Here is a 19,654-nt window from a genome sequence, read left to right as displayed (position 1 = left end):
AACTTCTGTTTGTGTTTTAAGTCGCTTCAACAGTCTTTCTCGGACTTTGATCAGGCGAGTAAATTCTTTACTGGCCAAGACCACCCCTCTTTGACTTGGTCGCACGCGTCTGTTCTTTCTGTTTCCTTGGTGAAAACCAAGGAAACATATCAGGTTCGGGTAGCGGTGAGCTAAACAGAGGCTCTTTCTCGTCAAACATCTCTTTTGTCGTTCTCAGCAACAACAACAACAAAAGTGTTAAACAACTTTTACCTCTAGGAGACTGTCTTTGTAGACTGTAGTGTAGAGTAGGCGGTGTTGTCTTGTGGCTCGATCAGGGAATTTAGTAAAAAAAATTAGCCAACACCATCTTTATATATAACCTCCTTACACTATGACATCAGTTACTATTTTTTACAACAACAGCTTTAGACTTGTTGCGTTAACGCATCTCTAAAAAAGTGCTATGAACTTACGGTCATTTACAACAGGGTTTTGGGGGTTAAAAAATAGAAATTATGTCACGGAGCCTTGTACCTTGACTCTTTTTGATGATGAAATACATTGCAAACAAACCACAAGTAGAACTTAACATCCCCTGTAATACCTGTTCGTTGGTTTTAGAACACAAACCAATGACGCATAAAAAACAAACACCTTCAATGTCTTTGTGATTCGGTTTAAAACCAAAACTATCAAAATATTCAATATTCCCCTGACCATCATAATACACACCAACCCAATGAGACCCAACCTTATGTGCTGGGTCTGTGTTTATGACGTAAGACGAGGGGTGAAGTAAATTTATCTCAGAAGGAAGTTGGTCTCTGGTGTAAACACCCATAAACGGCCGTCTTGCCACGGGGTGTCTTAACAGTAGGCGAGAGATCTCTAGTCCATTCATGATGTAAAATCAGTGATAACCTGCCTACTCCGATCATTTTCTAGCAACGAGGCCATTTCTGCATACACAATAACGTGAACAGGCTCTACCAGGGGTGTACTAAACTTTTAGTTCCAGACGCAAACTCCCACAGTAGTATTCATAGACAATTCTGTTACCGGCGTCACCAACACCCACTCCTGTTCCTGCGGTCAAACTAAAGAAACTTCCCACATACTGTCTGTTTTCAAAAGTCTGGTGTTAGTGGTTTTGCAGGGGCTTGTTTTCCATCAACATAGAGGCAGAGAAAATTCAAGTTGTGGGTTTTAAAAGTTGAATGTTTTTTTTTTTGTGTAGCTACCGTTAAACGCAGCGCTCTCTACTAGTCCTACTACAACGCGTGTTGGTGGCTGCCTGAGAAACAAATTGTCTAAAACAGCACTATGGTTTCCACGCGGGATCCCGTAAGATTTCATAACTACTCTTTTTAGAGGGTATTTGGCTGTGGACCTCTCCAGGGCTTTTGCGTGAACAAGACTTACAGCTGGATTTAGTTTTGCTTTTCTGACAAACAAAGAGGCGTGTGTAACCACCGTTAGGTAAGCAGGGTTAATCCGTTGCTCATCACATTAAAACTTTGTCAATACGATACATTTCTTTCTCTCCTACGTTTTGTAGTTCTTCTTTGTAAAAAAAAACTACCTTGTAGTTATTCTGCGTTAGCGTCTTTCAGCTTATCGGTCACTGGAGTTGTTTTCAACACACTGCTAACTGTAAATAATTCTTCTGTTCACGCAGGTAAATAACCTTTTTTAAAGAGTCGCCGTGTTTTACTTAGTCTCACACGATCATCAACCTGTAGCCTACCTTTGGGTGTTTTTCTTTGGGGGTTGTCCGTACAAAACTTACCAAACTGTTTCTTTGTTAGCGAGGCAAACTTTAGCAGGTGTTGGTTTTATACTTCTGTGAAACGAATGGTTATACGCGTGTACCAGGTGTTGTAATTCTTCTACAAATCTTACACGATTAGTGTGTGTAAAAAAGCGCCACATTTTCTCTTTTAAGAGGAACCCTTGTTCTGATTTCCCCCTGATCTGTTCCATGAGTGACTTGTCTTTCTTTCATGCATCAGTCAATAACCACTCTGTTTTTCAACGACCACGCCTGATCAACTCAAACCAGGACTTTCTTTCTTTTCTCGGTGAAATCAGTGACCATGACATTCTAGAACAAGTTAGACTCGAACGCCCAAACTCTCGGTATTCTGTTCACACCATCATGTCTTCCAGTTTCTATGTCACGCCTTTGTCTGACTTTCCTATCGGATGAGTCTGTGGTAGTCTACCTAACTACATCACAAACACACAGTTCTTGCACAAGTTACAAAAAGACGAGCATCATCATTTTCCTTATACTGACGGTCTGTGTCTCTTTCGCTGTCTTGCTTTGCACAAAGGACCCTTGCCTCATTCTTTGCAAAAACCCACAAAAACCTTGTTCAAACAGTGGACCGGACATTCCCACCAGTTTGTCAAATTAAACAGAGACACACCTACTACAATATAAATTAGAAAAATCTGAGCAACAAAACAAAACAAAAAAAAATAAAAAAATAAAAAAATGTTTTACAAAAATACAATCTCACTACGAGGGGCGCGATAACCAAAAACACACCACAAGCAAGAGAATCTCTTGGTATCAGTAGTTGTCTCTTCTAATACGTTAGTAGCAACAGTTGTATCTTCAGCAGACAAGGCGTCCTCAGCCATAACTACTCTGAATACTGTCTAAGACTATCAGCTGAGATCCATGTGTCAAATGACGTTGGGTTTTGTGAACAAGAAACAATTAACAATTAAGTGGCTCTATCCCATTTCCCCCCCATTCCCTGTCGCGATATAACCTTGAACGTTTGAAAACGACGTTAAACACCAAATAAAGAAAGAAAGAAAATGACGTTGGGTACCCAAACCAATGCACTAAATACTCTTTTTTTCCTCCCTTACCAAGTCGTTCTTTTAGTACTTTGTCAATACGATACATTTCTTTCTCTCCTACTTTTTGTAGTTCTTCTTTGTAAAAAAACAAACTACCTTGTAGTTCTTCTGCGTGAGCGTCTTTCAGCTTATAGGTCACTGGAGTTGTTTTCAACACATTGCTAACTGTAAATAATTTTTCTGTTCACGCAGGTAAATAATCTTTTTTAAAGAGTCGTCGTGTTTTACTTAGTCTCACACGATCACCAACCTGTAGCCTACCTTTGGGTGTTTTCATTGGGGGGTTGTTCGTACAAAACTTACGTTTGTTCTGTTTCTTTGTTAGCGAGACAAACTTTAACAGGTGCTGTTTTTATACTTCTGTGAAACGAATGGTTATACGCGTGTACCAGGTGTTGTAATTCTTCTATATATCTTACACGATTAGTGTGTGTAAAAAGCGCCACATTTTCTCTTTTAAGAGGAACCCTTGTTCTGATTTCCCTGATTGGTACGAGTCGCTTCTTGATCTGTTCCATGAGCAAAACAAACGCTTCAAAATCAATTTTTCTCACTCCTTTCTTCTCAAAAACAAAGAGTCGGGTGACTTGTCTTTCTTTCATGCCTCAGTCAATAACCACTCTGTCTTACAACGACCACGCCTGAGTTGTCAAAGCAGGACTTTCTTTCTTTTCTCGGTGAAATCAGTGATCATGACATTCTAGAACAAGTTAGACTCGAACGCTCAAACTCTCGGTATTTTGTTCACAACATCATGTCTTCCAGTTTTTATGTCACGCCTTTGTCTGACTTTCCTATCGAACAGAGGGAAAAAAGAAGACCCCTAAAAGACCTCCTTTCAAGTTTGTTGTTAAACGTAACAATCAATATATGTGTCTTTGTACAGACAAACTTCGGTTTCTCGACATCAACAATTTTCTTGCGTCAGGTTTTAGTTATTCCAAGTACCTCTAGGCGTTCGGTGTCGAAGAGGAAAAGGGTTTTTTCTGCTATGAATACGTCACTAGTCTAAGTACACTAGACGAAAGAGAACTCCCACCCCATGCAGCTTTTTTTAGTAAGCTCAAAAACTCAAATATTTTTGATACAGAGTACGCTTTTTGTCAGCGTGTGTGGACTGAAAACAAAATGACGACTTTGAAGGCTTTTTTTTGGTGTGGTACAACAACCTAGACACAGTACCGTTTCTGGTTGCTTTGCAGCATCAGATTAGTATGTACGCTAGTCTGCGAGTTGATTTGCTGAAAGACGGTATTATTTCTGTCCCCAGGTGTGACACTGAAGTGTCTGTTTGACACGTTGTCTTCAGATACCTACTTTTCACTTTTTAACGAAAAACAAAAAGACGTTCAAGCACTTTTGCGAAAGAACATTGTCGAGGGTCCGTCTATTGTCTTTCACAGATACCACGAAAAAGACAAAACACACATTCGTGGTAATCAGGACAAACCGGTACAGGCTGTTCAGGGATTTGATGCGCTGTATTTAGCTGCACTCATGCAAGACATGCCCACAGAGCACCCTGTCATTCGTAGAAAAGAAAACGCTTTTAAAGCGGAAAAAAACAGATCCCTACGGTCAGCTAGCTCGGGAATGGTTGGAGTGGGTTATGAATTCAATCGGGTTGATATAGTGTGATATTTATGTACCTGATCATCTAAAAGAACATTTCAGTGAAATGCAGCCTATTTTCAAAAATGAGTCTGTCAGCTGAGAACAGATCGGGGATTTTATGAAAGACTACGCTGAAAAAACACAAGCTTTTATCCCAACCACGCCGTACACTTGTAGGGAGTTACCACGGTGAACAAATTCTGCTAGCTACACCCCTCTTGTTTTGGTACGTGCAACACGGGTTGATTGTTAAAACATCACGCTGATCATAGAGTATCAACCCAAAACCTGTTTCCGTCAGTTTGGTGACAGCGTTTCAAACGCAAGACGAGCAGGAGACCAAGACTCATCAAAAACTATCTTAGCTGAAACTTTCAAACTGCTCGGTAACTCAGTCTACGGGAAAACCTTAACTAACGTGGCCAACCATCGTGATATTCATTACGTTTTGTCTGATAAGGCCTCAAAACTGATCAACAATGGTCGTTTTCAAAAACTAACAGAAGTAACAGATTCTGTCACTGAAGTAGAGATGGTTAAAAAAATCAACTGGTCACTCCCCTCTCAGATTGGTTACTTTGTTTACCAGTACGCTAAACTACGCATGTTGGAGTTTCATTTTGATTTTCTAGATAAGTTTGTGTCCAGAGCCGACTACCAGCTTTTGGAAATGGATACAGATTCTCTATACATGGCGCTTAGCGCTTCAACGTTAGAAGAGGTGGTTCGTCCTGAACTGCGAGAGCAGTTTTACCAAGTGTATAACCAATGGTTCCCCGCACAAGCCTGTGACCAACCAACATGTTCTAGCATGTGAGGTCTTGTGTCTCTGTGGACAACCAATACTCAGACGTGATCAGTCTCTAACCTAACATTATGTATGACTGACTGTAGAACAACTCGTGTTCGGTGTAAAATGTACTTGCGATGTTTATAACACCTACATAAAACCAACAGGTAGCTATCTGAGTCTAGTTGTTAAAGCTTTTTATATTTTTGTAAATCAGCTCTCATCTCTCCCGCCTCACCAGTCGAGCTAACTCCTCCACCCACCCCACACCATTTGTCTAGCACTAATCTAAGCATTAAACCCTAATCAACCCTCGGGGTAGGCAAACCACCTCCTATTAAACTTCTCTAACTGCTGGCCACCTCTGGTGGTTTTATCGGCGAGGGGGCTCCGCAAAGAGTAGGGGTACCATTTTTATCGCCTTATCCTGACACCTCTGATAGTTATTAGCGTCATAAAAGAGAGTGCTCCGCGAAGCGCGGATAGTAATCCTGTCATTACCCCAGCTGGAGTGGTCATTAGTACCGAGCAACAGGTACAGGCACATGAAATCACATGACAAAATATAAAACTCAATAAACCGTTTAAACGCAATCCCTCTTTATCACTACTTAAACACAGGCACCTTAACCTATCACTTTATGATGGACCCTACCCTTGCGCATTGCGCATTGCGCCGAGGGGTGAGACATACCTCTCCCTACTACTTACGGTGACATTTTATGTTGTGTATTTGGCGTTATATCGTAAAGGATCTGTTTAACCTAATTTTGCATCAGTTTAAAGTAGGACAAAATTCATCTTCACATACTTCACATTTTAATACTGTATACAAAATGTAATACATGTATTCTATTTCAATATTCGTATATCTTTAGTAAAAATACGGATAGCACTGATGGTTAACCGTACTTTTTTAGGCTTACCTCTGTATTCGTCACGAAAAACAATCTACAACTAAACACTTTGTGTGTGTGTGTGTGTGTGTGTGTGTGTGTGTGTGTGTGTGTGTGTGTGTGTGTGTGTGTGTGTGTGTGTGTGTGTGTGTGTGTGTGTGTGTGTGTGTGTGTGTGTGTGTGTGTGTGTGTGTGTGTGTGTGTGCATTCAACGTGCTTGTGAATAAATACATGTATCCGAAAAAAATAAGGACGACTGCACTAGTCACATAGAGTTATTAATCGTTTTTATAAACATTTCAATAACCTGGGTAACTATATTTATTATAGAAAATCGCATTAAACCGCCGGGGGGGGGGGTGTCTTTGAGGATTAATTAGCTAATTTATCATTGGTGTTATCATTGTTTCAACATCATCGACGGTGTTGCCATAATGTTAACATTATGCAATCATCATTGACTTTGCCATAATGTTATCATTGTGTCATCATCATCGACGTAGTATCCATTATGTTTTCATTTTGCCATCATCGTTGACGTTGTTCCAATAATATTATTATTGTGTAATCATCATCGATGTTGTTGCCATAATGTTTTTATTCTGCCATCATCATCGACGTTGTCGACATGACGTTATCATTGTGTCATCATCAACGACGTTGTTAGCATACAGTTTTCATTCTGCCATCAACGTTGTTGTCCTAATGTGTTCATTGTGTTATCATCATCGACATTGTTGCCATAACTTTATCATTGTGTCATCATCATCGACATTGTTGTCCTAATGTTTTTATTGTGTTATCATCATCGACATTGTTGCCATAACGTTTTTATTGTGTCATCATCACCGACGTCGTTGTCATTATGTTTTCATTCTGTCATCACCACCGACGTCGTTGCCATAACGCTATATTTGACTCAACACCATTAGCTTTGTCATTATGTTTTCATTCTGTCATCACCACCGACGTCGTTGCCATAACGCTATATTTGACTCAACACCATTAGCTTTGTCATTATGTTTTCATTCTGTAATCACCACCGACATCGTTGCCATAACGCTATATTTGACTCAACACCATTAGCTTTGTCGTTATGTTTTCCTTCTGTCATCACCACCGACATCGTTGCCATAACGCTATATTTGACTCAACACCATTAGCTTTGTCATTGTGTTTTCATTCTATCATCATCATTGACGTCGTTGCCATTATGTTATCACTTTTTTCATCACCATTGACGTTGTTGTCATAATGTTATCATTCTTTTATCATCATCGACGTGGGTGCCTTGACTATAGTATTGGTGTTGTCATCGTGTTTTTGTCATCGTGTCATCACTGTTGACGTTGTCTCCATAGCCAACTTAATTCCCATGACTTTGCATTATCTTCACCTGCATTTTGACTCTGACTCTTTCAAACTTTTTCTCTCAATGTATACAGGCCGTGCAGATAGACCGAGGTCCCATGGACACATCATTCTACACCCACCCCCAGGCAGCGTTGTACCCTCGGGGGGACACGGGGGGAGGGGGGTACGGATCCAGCCCGGTGGGGGTCGGGGTGGGAGCTCTTCCCGGGGGTAACTCCTCGCCCTACACCACCCAACCCCCGGCATGTTACTACGCCCGTAACACGGGTCAGATGATGTTCGGGGGACAGTCCATGTCCGTGGTGGATCAACTGGGGATGGGGGTGGACCCAGCTTTGCTGAGTGGGGTAGACGGGTCCCCCCCTGACGGGTACAGTCTGGATGTCGGGGGGCATACCTTGCCCTTGAACCACCACCACCACCACCAGCATCCACATCTGCATCAGCATCCGCTGCAACATCAACTCAACCACCACCACCACCAACACCAGCAGCAGCAGCAGCAGCAACAGTCACAGCATCTTGCCTCCCCGAACCAAAGACTACCCTCCCTTTCTTCCTCCACCTCCCCCTCGCCCTCCAGCACCTCCAACACCACAAACCACACTCACAACCACACTCACAACCACACGGGACAGATGCTGGGCAATCCAGTTCCAGCCCACATACAGAATGTCGCCATGACACAAGCCATGCTGGATTCTAGCCTCGCCCCGCCCTCCCCCTCCTCCCCCTCGTCGCCCACGGGGATGGGGGTGCAGCCCCCTCCCGCCCACTCCCAGCAGCTGGGTGGTCAGCAGCTACCCGGGATGACGTCGTTAGCTGGGTCGCACACGTCCACGACGTCGGGTACAGGCAAGGAGCTGCAGCATCCCCAGCAAGGACAGCAACAACAGCCGCTGCAGTTCCCGTGGATGAAGACCACCAAGTCCCACGCTCATCAGTGGAAAGCCCAGTGGCCAGGTAAGAACAGGGGTGGGGGTAGTTGCCGGGGATGGGGGTAGAAAGGGCTGAACAGACAAATTCCGAAAATAACTCGTGAATATCCTTGCCAAAACCTCTGACAAACATTGGGGGGCCAATCACTAGCGAGGGTTGTGTGCTCCCAAGAAAATTACGGCTTTGAGTGCCTGGGTCAGGACCAAAAGACCCAAAAAGACTTCACGGTTAAGCATAATGGGAGTGTATAATTATGTCACAGTAAAATCACACACTTTCTGTATCCAGTTCAAAGGACGTAATCTGACCGAAGTAAACAGGCATTCATTTGGATGTTTTGGTGATGACATTTGGCATAAAACGGGACATATGGCACGTGATATTTAGTTATTACTCTTTTGTCCGTAAAACTGTTTTAGCACAGAAAAAAAAGGCATCTACAGCTGTATTCTTATCCGTCAACGCCGACAAAATATCGATTTTTTTTCAATGATGTAAAGACCAGTTTTGACAGTATAGGGTGACGCAAAAGGTATACACATTAATTTTTATTTTTTTTAACATTTTGTTTTTATTACACCATGGTTTCCTTTTATCTATTCCGTTTTATGGTGCAACAGAGTGCAAACCTGAAAAAAATCGATAAAATTGTAAGTCACTTTCATCATTATAATGTGAGTAAACAGAGCAGTACTTGGTTTGAATCTTACTTTAGAACCATATCGACAACAGTATCCGCAAGGTAGGGTTTATGGTGCCCATGTGCCATATATAACAATTGCAAAAACTATGGGTCATCTTGTAGCCTGGTTATATCAGGTGTGAGGATATGAAACCAATGCAGTTGTCTTAGCGAAGTCTGCTTTTAGGTCAAACCTAAAACCGGTGTGAGAATTTGAGTGATCGCTCCGAAGACTCTTCATTATAAATCTTTCAGTTCTGGGATGGGATTTGAAAGACGTATGACGGGCGCGGTGGCGTGGTGGTAAGACGTCGGCCTCCTAATCGGGAGGTCGTGAGTTCGAATACCGGTCGCTGCCGCCTGGTGGGTTAAGAGTGGAGATTGTTCCGATCTCCCAGGTCAACTTATGCGCAGACCTGTCAGTGACTTAACCCCCTTCGTGTGTACACGCAAGCACAAGACCAAGTGCGCACGGAAAAGATCATGTAATCCATGTCAGAGTTCGGTGGGTTATAGAAACACGAAAATACCCAGCATGCCTCCCCCGAAATCGGCGTATGCTGCCTGAATGGCGGGGTAAAAACGGTCATACACGTAAAATTTCACTCGTGCTAAAAACATGAGTGAACGTGGGAGTCTAAGCCCATGAACGAAGAAGAAGAAGAAGAAGAAGTAAGACGTATGTGTTATGGATATTACACACACAAAAACAAAAACTGAACCTCATTTTTCACAGGGTTCGAATTTTTTTTAGTGAGAAAAGCATTTACAAGAAAGGAAGTGCTCGCTTTTTTTCGTTACATATCAAGCGCACTGAGGACAAGACAGACACATTGAACTGCATTGCTAACACAAAATACGTTACAGGTTCCTGCCGAAAGCTTGTTGCCGTTATGACCTTCAATCTAAAATGTAAACCGCGGGTCCTAGTGTCATTTTATTTGGCCACAAGACATGTTCAGGGTACAGACACTGTGCATGTTACAGATTTTGTCATAAAGTAGGCCTCCGCCATTCTGGTTTGTATACGGGTTATCAATTATGTGATATTCAAAATTGATATCTTTGAACATGTCCGAACTCACTTTATATTCTTTTTCCGCAAAAGTTGTGTAAATTATGGTGGAGTACATTATTTTTAAACCAAAATGAATCAGATACAACTCTCGGTCTATCCTGCATGCTGTCATCAACACTGCTAAGCTTCTTCTTCTTCTTCTTCTGCGTTTGTGGGCTGAAACTCCCACGTACACTCGTGTGTTTTTGCACGAGTGGAATTTTTACGTGTATGACCGTTTTTTACCCCGCCATTTAGGAAGCCATACGCCGTTTTCGGAGGAAGCATGCTGGGTATTTTCATGTTTCTGTAACCCACCGAACTCTGACATGGATTACAGGATCTTTTTCGTTGCGCATTTGGTCTTGTGCTTGCGTGTACACACGGGGGTGTTCGGACACCGAGGAGAGTCTGCACACAAAGTTGACTCTGAGAAATAAATCTCTCGCCGAACGTGGGGACGAACTCACGCTGACAGCGGCCAACTGGATACAAATCCAGCGCGCTACCGACTGAGCTACATCCCCGCCCCAACACTGCTAAGCAAAATCGTTGCTTATGGGAGTGCTTTGCTTGTGGTTCCTTGGTTTGCTGATTTAGAAATGTATTAAAGTAAAAAGAAAGAGAAAGACACTAAAACTTCAATTTAAAAGGTAATACGCTATAAGCAGAACAACAAACATGCAAACCAATGGGGGGAAAAAACATTACCGTGTTCAAAATCTGCCGTTCAGTTTCGTCCATAGAAACCTATCATTTTAAAAGGCATGCAGAAGAGAAAAAAAATCCCAATTTGTGTCAGTAACACGAAGAGATGAGCTGTCGTTTTTGTTTTGTTTTTTGTTGACGTGTTTGTCTTCAAGAAAGGAAAACGAAAAGATGTGTTCTGATTGAGAGGGACAATCCATAGTAAACTGCTTAACATAACTTGAATCAATTATATATATTCAGTTTGTATGGTTAACTAACTGATAGTTTTCAATATTTTAAACAAAAAAACAAGACGGCTATAATTGCTTCAAAATGAAACTTCTTAAGCAGAACATATTCACACGACAATCCCAAAAATCGATGTCTACCTTCCGGAAAACACGAACACATTCGACTAATAAGAAACCAGCACCTCAAATAAATCAAAATTTTGTTCGTGGCGCCTTCCCTTCAGTCCTCGTCATTATTTTCAAAATGTGTACCGATTGTTTGGCACAAAATGTGTTTGTTTTCTTAAAAAACAATCCTCTCTCAGAATCGTTTCACAGAACTACACAGCACCAAAACTGATAGAGAAATTGAGAATCCTGCAGTTATCACACCAACACTGACACAGAATAGGCTCTATGTGCAACAATTTATTCTGCAGCAATCCAAAGCGTTTTCCCACAACTGTTTTATTCTCAAGTCCCAAGTCTCATTATATAGGGGCACGACAACTTTTCTGCAGCAATCCAAAGCATTTTCTCCCAACTGTTTTATTCTCTAGTTCCAAGTCTCAATATATAGGGGCTCAGACAAACGCTTTTCACGGCTAAATTCCTCCAGGATCTTTCTAAAAAGGGAGTAATCGGGCGAAAGGAGAAAAACAATTTATCGCCTCGAGAGAGCAAGCCATCTTGATGATAAAATGATTAGGCACCGACCCCAGTTCATTGCTTCATGGCTGGTATCTGCGGGCGCTCCAGTCAATCGGAAATGTTCGTGCATTTCCGTCATGACAAATATGCTTCATGTTTACCCTAATCCCGCCGGTCCGAACAGCGAACAAAACTAGCCTGTCATCATCAATTCCGCTCCGGGTTAGGGTCTACGTGGTAATTGGTCTTCCGGTTTAAATTTGTCACGGCGGATGTCTTTCAAAGCGAGACTGGGCGAAGGACTGCATGATTTACCTTCCATTTTTGTGTGTGTGCATATATGACAGAGAGAAGAAGGTCGGTGGAATGGAGCTACCTTAGTTCTTTCCCTTTATTTAACCAATTAAGAATCGACCGTGACAATTAATACATTATTTTATAAAATGGCAAAAATCTTATATACTTGTTCAGAAAAGATTGTTTTCGATCATCACTCATTGATTCGCACTTGTGAAACAACCTCTGCGTTTCCAGACATATTTATGCTAAAGCATAGAATATAGTCAATTTTTGTAAAGCTTTTAGTCAAGCAGTATGTAAGAAATGTTAAGTTCTTTGTACTGGAAACTTGCATTCTCCCAGTAAGGTAATATATTGTACTACGTTGCAAGCCCCTGGAGCAAATTTTTGATTAGTGCTTTTGTGAACAAGAAACAATTGACAAGTGGCTCTATCCCATCTCCCCCCTTTCCCCGTCGCGATATAACCTTCGTGGTTGAAAACGACGTTAAACACCAAATAAAGAAAGAAAGATGCTAATGCAGGCTATGATCGGCGATCAACAACAACAAAAATAATTTTCAAGGTAATGAACGTCAATAATATCAGGCTTTCGCATATCATTTTGTAGTTTTTAGCGTACATTTAAGATAAACTTCAAGCATTTTTATGAAGATTGCTTTGATATCGGAGGTACGGGCATTTTTAAACAATTGAATTGTTAGCATTGGCTAGGGATGTATTCATTCCGCTTCTTGCACTCACCTTATGAATTTAAATCTTAAGAGTTGCGTAATTAAATAGGTGTGTTTTTTAGCAGCTGCACAACCCGTAGTTCAGAGGGTTGTATCAGTTCAGGTACCCCAAGGACCTTTCCGTGTAAACCATGTTGCAAATCACCGTAGATGTGTCCAGTCTTTACATAGTCATGTAGCTTGCACACACACATATATAGTAGAGATATACGGAATTTTCTACATCACGACGGACACCCATTTTCCCGTGTTGGTGAGCGATAGAGCAATACAAAAACACAAATATTGAACAATTTTGTTAGGAACTTTTCAAAATGTACTGGTCGCTTCATATTGACATTGAGTCAAGAGCATCCTTCCACTTGATGTAATTCACATACCATCCACCTACAACCTAAATACCTGCTCTTTTTGTAAATCGAATATTGTAATTAATAGCAAAATCTGTCTGCACTTGTAATTGAACAATCTTCACAATATGTATTCACAGTAAAGATTGTACTTGTATTTGAAACATTGAACTTTTTGTCTGTGTCAATAAAATAACAGCCGGGGCATCTCCAAATTATGTATTGCTGTAGTGATTTACTCTTGTAATTACTCTCTTTGAAAAAAAACACACATTTGCGGTCGCTGGCATTTTATTTGGTTTACAGTGCAAAACTGAAAATGAGGCTAGAGTCTACCCCTTGTGATAACAATATTTCAAAAGCGCATATCTCAGTTATTTCAAGTAGTGTGAAGGCGAGAAATTTTAAAAAATGAAGCTTCACGTGCTAATCTCTAAGATAATGACCGAAGCTTCAATCAGACATTTTTTTCAGAAAAAGACACTATTGAAGAAATTACAATGATTCTACCGTGGATATGTAAAACAAAATCAACAATCATATGATCACATGAAGGCATTCTGGTTTGTGAGTAAACAGAGCAGTACTTGGTTTGAATCTTACTTTGGAACCATATCGACAACAGTATCCGCACATTAGGGTATATGGTAGCCCACATGTGCCACAAGGAGGAACACAATAGAACCGTAAACGCAGTTATTTTACTGGTAAATTTGGAGAGACATTTTTTCTACGTTTGAAAATAAAATTCAAGCATGAAATATACAAACAAATATCAAATTAAATGTGTAGAAGTGATACAACATTTCTAAAACTTTGCTCCATCCAGGATATGGTATCCCTTCAACCACAGTAAAGATATGAATACCCCTGGACTCGCTGCATTTTAAACTGTGGTGCTTCTAATAGCCCTGCCTATTTTGACAGAAAACGTGCTGTTAGTGTTAGTCTACCCCTAAGAAAAGTAAATAAAAGTGACCTGTCATTTTTAACAGATTGTTTTTTGTTTGTAGGATGTTAAGCTCTTATCTCTCAGATTAATATAGTATAGATGATGTCAAATATGTATCAATCCCTATGCATACCAGGAATTATACCGATAGATAAAGTGCGAATTGGTTGCTAATCAGGCTGTTAAACATACAATATTTTGTAAAAACAAAAACTCACTGGGAACTGTTAAATCTTTTGTTCGGGAAAGGAGCCATGGTTTATAAAGAATTGCCCATAAAATAAGTGTGTGTTTGTCTTGTCATTACGATAAGTTGTTGCAGTGTCCTTAGGCTTAGTAGAAATTCCAAGATCGACTTATTGAGTGATTAATCCATTGCTTGAACGATTGCTAGTTTATCTGCAGCCCAAGAGCGCAGAAGAAAAAGAATGCTTAGATAGCTCCCACAAAAATATGAAGTTAGCAAACAATGTTTTTGTACAACTCGCTTTCTTGTCTAGACTCCTTTCCGTGACTTACTTAGCTAATGTTAAGAACAGTTTATTCAGTAACTGGGATATTTTGTACTACAGCTTGATCTGAAAAGATTGCTCTGTCGAGCCCAAAAGCCCAAACAAACAAAAGCATGACAAACTGATAGTTAAACAAGAATCTTTACACGACTAAAACATGTCTGACTGCTTTTTAAACGGTTCGGTAGGAAAAGCTTTCGCCACAAAAGCTTGTTTCTACTTATAACGTGTTTTATACAAGGTCAAAGGAGATAAATTCCTATCATTATTGGTATGTTTTAAAAACTTCTCCAAATACTTTGCAAGACGGGTTGAGATGCTTCGTCTTCGTGTTCGTTTCCCCTTACTGAGAAACAACAGTTTGTTAGCGAAGAAGAAGCAAGTTTTGGAGTTTTGATATTGTAGTCGCCCCCGCGACATCAAACAGCAAATCCCTCAACAAACAATATGACCCGAGAACAAATGTTTGGGTCTCCCAGAAGAGTTCTGTTGGTGAACTTTAACATTTCTCTGTATCTGACCAAAATCGTCGACAAATCCGAACCATAATCTACTCATCCAAACAGACTTTCCTAACATCCTTCAACCCCTCCCCCCTCCGCCTCCTCCCTTTCTTGTCCCCCCCCCCCCCCCCCCCGCCTGTCCTTTAGTTGTCCTGAAGGTGAAGGCGACTCCAGGTCTCGTTATTGTTGTCCGACTTTGGTGGTTACGAGTGAACCATCGTGGCGACATGGGTTAGATTATTTGAGACAAAACAAACATCAAGTCATGATGGTCAAAACTAATATGAGCTGAGATTAAATTGGACTGTGGGCATCATTCGCTCTGACTCAGTCTGTCTGTCTGTCTGTCTGTCTGTCTGTCTGTCTCTCTCTCTCTCTCTCTCTGTCTGTCTGTCTGTCTTTCTCTCTCCCTCTCTGTCTGTCTGTCTGTCTCTCTGTCTCTCTTTGTCTGTCTCTCTGTGTCTCTCTCTGTTTGTCTCTCTCTGTCTCTGTCTTGTCTCTGTCTGTCTGTCTGTCTGGCTGGCTGGCTGTCTCTCTCTCTCTCTCTCTCTCTCTCTCTCTCTCTCTCTCTCTCTCTCTCTCTCTCTCTCTCTCTCTCTTTCTCTCTCTGAGAGTCTAAATGGGATCATATTATGTGCAGCATTCTGTCTTTCCAAAAAAGAAAGAAATAAAACTTTTTAAAAATATATATATCACAGGAATACAAGACCTTGGGATCTGTTTTGGAATGTTCTGAGCTTAAATAGACTGGACATCATGCTTGAACTTATAACTTCGTCAGGGTTTATATGGTCTATTCGTGCCTTATAATTATGGCGATAGAGATTTGAGGATTCCTGCGATATTTTACAGTCGATTCCTATCAATGTATACCTAAAACCGGCTTAATCAAATTGCCCTTTCAATGAATTGAAGGGGAGATTACTCGTTACCACTTCCATTGAATTTCATGGAAACTTCTCTTGCTCTTATATTACTCCTACCTCATCTTTCTCCCTTGTTTTGCTGTCGTTTCAACACTGTTTTACGGTCTACAAAATCAAAAAACAAAGAATGATAAGTAATTGGAACGTTAATTTATGTCAAAACAAAACATAACAATCACATGTCATTGTAATGTTTTGTTTTGTTTTCTCATAATTTAACGTTCCAATAACTTACCATTCTTGTTTCGGTTTTCTTCTTTTCTGAATTTTGGAACGTTACCAGTCTATCTGTGTGTGGATTTTGACTGTCTACAATTTGCGACTCTCGCCACCACAGACTGAAATGCAGTTCCTGTACCCTATTTTTCACGCTCACGCCACCTCAAACCCCCCTTCCCCCAAATTTGCGCGCGATCTTCTCATAATGTCTAGGGTTAGTCAGAGGGTGGACAATCCTTTTCTTGCACTGACACCACGAACACGACCCGCGCAATAACCTCCCCTCCCTTCGCTAATATTCCGCACTCCCCTCCCACCACCGAGCGGACGTCCCTGTTTGATAAATGCCCAGCGACGGCAAGGAGGAGGTCGAACAATTGTCCTCCGCCTTTTAATTAAATGTCCCTCCGTCCGCCTCTTCTGACCTCCCACCCTACCCCCACCCAACTCCCTCCTCTGATCCTTCCTCTCACCATCATCTCGACTTCTCTTCCCAAACTGCCCACCTCTGCTGGTACCCCCTCCCCATCCCCCACATCCACTCCCCTTCTCCTCCCCTCCCCCACCCATCTTGTCTTCTCCTCACAAACTTCCTCCTCCTCTGATGCCTCTCTTCCCCCACATTCACTCCCACTCCCCCCTCCCCCCCCCCCTTGTCTTCTCCTCACAAACTTCCTTCTCCTCTGATGCCTCTCTTCCCCCACATTCACTCCCACTCCCCCCTCCCCCCCCCCCCCTTGTATTCTCCTCACAAACTTCCTCCTCCTCTGATGCCTCACTTCCCCCACATTTACTCCCACTCCCCCCTCCCTCCCCCCTTGTCTTCTCCTCACAAACTTCCTCCTCCTCTGATGCCTCTCTTCCCCCACATTCACTCCCACTCCCCCCCCCCCTTGTATTCTCCTCACAAACTTCCTCCTCCTCTGATGCCTCTCTTCCCCCACATTCACTCCCACTCCCCCTCCCCCCTCCCCCCCTTGTCTTCTCCTCTTGGACCTCCGCCTCTTTTGCTGGTGATCGTGACGTGTGCCTGATGCCAATAAACCCGGTTCGATGCCAGACGCGCGTTGCTAGAGATTGTGGAGACAATGGCTGGACCGAGGGTCTGCTGTTTTAATTGGCCCCCAGTGTCAGCGGATGTTTGCGGTGGTGTTGTAATGAAGGAAATGGTTAATTCAGGGGGTTAGGGCCAGAGCAAGAGCGGCAGGGATGAGATTCGGAAGATGCGGTCGTCCTTTTTATTGCGGTTAGGAAATGAGTGCCCGAAAAGAAAAGAAAAACGTGTTTTGATGTTTATTTATGGAACAAGAATGGACACACATTTTCGCTGCTGTAATCATGATTTCCGTCCCTAAGGATCCACTATGTATTATCTGCATACTATGCGTGGTACTCGTATATTTTAACGTGCACCGTTCTCGACAAAAGAAATCATGCTCATGCTGTAAGTCTCTCCCCATATTTTTCTGGTCAGGCAGGTAAACAGAGACTTATATCTGTTTAGTGTCTTTTAGGAAAATCACGAGGCGAGACCTTGTGTCATGCGGGCGTAAATATTAGTTTAGTTTATTACAGGTCCATGCGAAAGAACACTTGGCCCACAGGGGAAGACCAGTCAAAAAACCTACAACCCCCGTGAAAACGGAGTATGACTGTCTAAATAGCGGGGTAAAACGGCCATACACATAAAAGCCCACTCATGAAAAAAAACAACCAAGTGCACGCAGGAGTTGCAGCCCACGAGCGCAGCAGCAGAAGAAGAAAAGTGCAAGAAATCCAAGGCTTTGACTGCTTCCAGAGAACGATAGTATTCCTACAGTCCCGTGTCTTTGCTCATGGAACCATTGTCTTCTGGATTATCTGCAGAAGACGTTGCATAAATGAAGGATTACCAAGATCAGTGAGTTTGTTCTGAGCTCTGCGAATGGACAGACGAAATGACAAATGTTCAGCTGTCGTATAGCCCCTGAGATTTCTGCAGGGCAGAGTCTTTAATAGATGGCTGTTGACTACTGAGATATTTCTGAACGGCGAAATAGCTCAGTGGTGTCGTCAGACTGGCTGGCGTGCACTGGGATCATCCGAAGTCCTTGGTAAGCCAAGGGTGACGCTTCTTCTTCTTCTTGTCGTTCGCTGTTAGATCGTCAGTCCGGACTGCAGGGCGAAACGTGCTGTCCTCTCCAAGTCCTCTCTGGGGCCGTATAGCTTCTTTTGTAGCGCTGTCTCCTCTTGCCAGGTGGTGTCCCTCAGAGCACTGTGGTATGGACAAGCCTGCAGGATGTGCTCTGCTGTCTGATTCTTGACGCGATGGTCTCGAGCATGCCCCAGTGAGTCATTGAGCATAGACAAGAGAAGGTAACCCAAGCTTTTAAGGTCACCGTACCAAAATCAGCTGAATCGCTTCAGTTTTTCAAGACATGTTATGTTCCACATAATTATTGCCGGAATCTACTTTCGCAACCAAGTGGTAGTTTTACAGATTGACTTGGTCAGTCACCGCCATCTTTGGCGCTGGAAAAATGGTACAGTTGCTTTGGTCTGCTCTGAAGAAAATGGTCCACCGTTTACTGAGAGTCATCCACTGAGTAATATCAACTAGGCTACGTTTAACTCCGTTGAGTCATCTCTGAGCTGAGCATCACCCAGCTTCGTTGCCAATGCAAAGCAGAAGACGATGCCAGGCAAACCAGTAGCCAGTTGTGTCCACTATTTTGAGGTGTGGACGACACGTTTACTTTTTCTGTCTCACTAGATGTACCTCACAATCCCCTCAGACAGCCTCATCTGTTCACAAAGGTTCTCGTGGATGGTAAAGGGGCCACGACCTCTGATCGAGTGTCTGTAAAAATCACCCATCACCGTGCAGTACATGGAACGTACATGTAGGTGAGGGACGGATCACGACCTGGTCGGCAGTAAGCATTGTCAACTCAACTCAACTCAACTCAAATTTTATTGGCTTCAATTTTCATAGAAGAATTTGTCTTGCGCTTGGGAGAAAGTAAGAGTATAACATATAAAAACAGCATTCATATCACATTTCATGTATCACACACAGTAATCACTAGTATAAGCCTACAATTATCACATTTGTACCTGTATCATACATGCAAATAAATAGTATCACATTTCCACGTATCACACACAATATATACATTACATAACATACAGCAAGCTTCCATCTCCCGCGCCCCCCCCCCCTCCCACACATACATATCCTCGCACGTGCGTCGACTCCATACAAATGACATCATCAGTCCATCAGCGCCAAAGATGGCGGTGACTGACCAAGTCAATCTGTAAAACTACCACTTGGTTGCGAAAGTAGATTCCGGCAATAATTATGTGGAACATGTCTTGTAGATCGAATTGTCCA

The 19,654-nt window shown here is 42.3% G+C and overlaps 1 protein-coding gene across 1 annotated transcript in view; it reads left to right on the top strand.

Annotated features, from left to right (window-relative positions):
• The window catches only part of LOC138967988 (homeotic protein Sex combs reduced-like), a 65,737-nt gene that overhangs the window by 29,192 nt on the left and 16,891 nt on the right, over positions 1-19,654 (top strand). The window contains exon 3 of the mRNA XM_070340549.1: positions 7,605-8,496. Within this exon, the coding sequence (XP_070196650.1) occupies positions 7,605-8,496 (892 nt within the window). The remainder of the gene's footprint in view (positions 1-7,604; positions 8,497-19,654) is intronic.

The sequence above is a fragment of the Littorina saxatilis genome, linkage group LG6 (assembly GCF_037325665.1).
Source record: "Littorina saxatilis isolate snail1 linkage group LG6, US_GU_Lsax_2.0, whole genome shotgun sequence".
Taxonomy (NCBI): Eukaryota; Metazoa; Mollusca; class Gastropoda; order Littorinimorpha; family Littorinidae; genus Littorina; species Littorina saxatilis.
The sequence above is the reverse complement of the archived record's forward strand: the minus strand, read 5'-3'. Positions and strand labels throughout refer to the sequence as shown.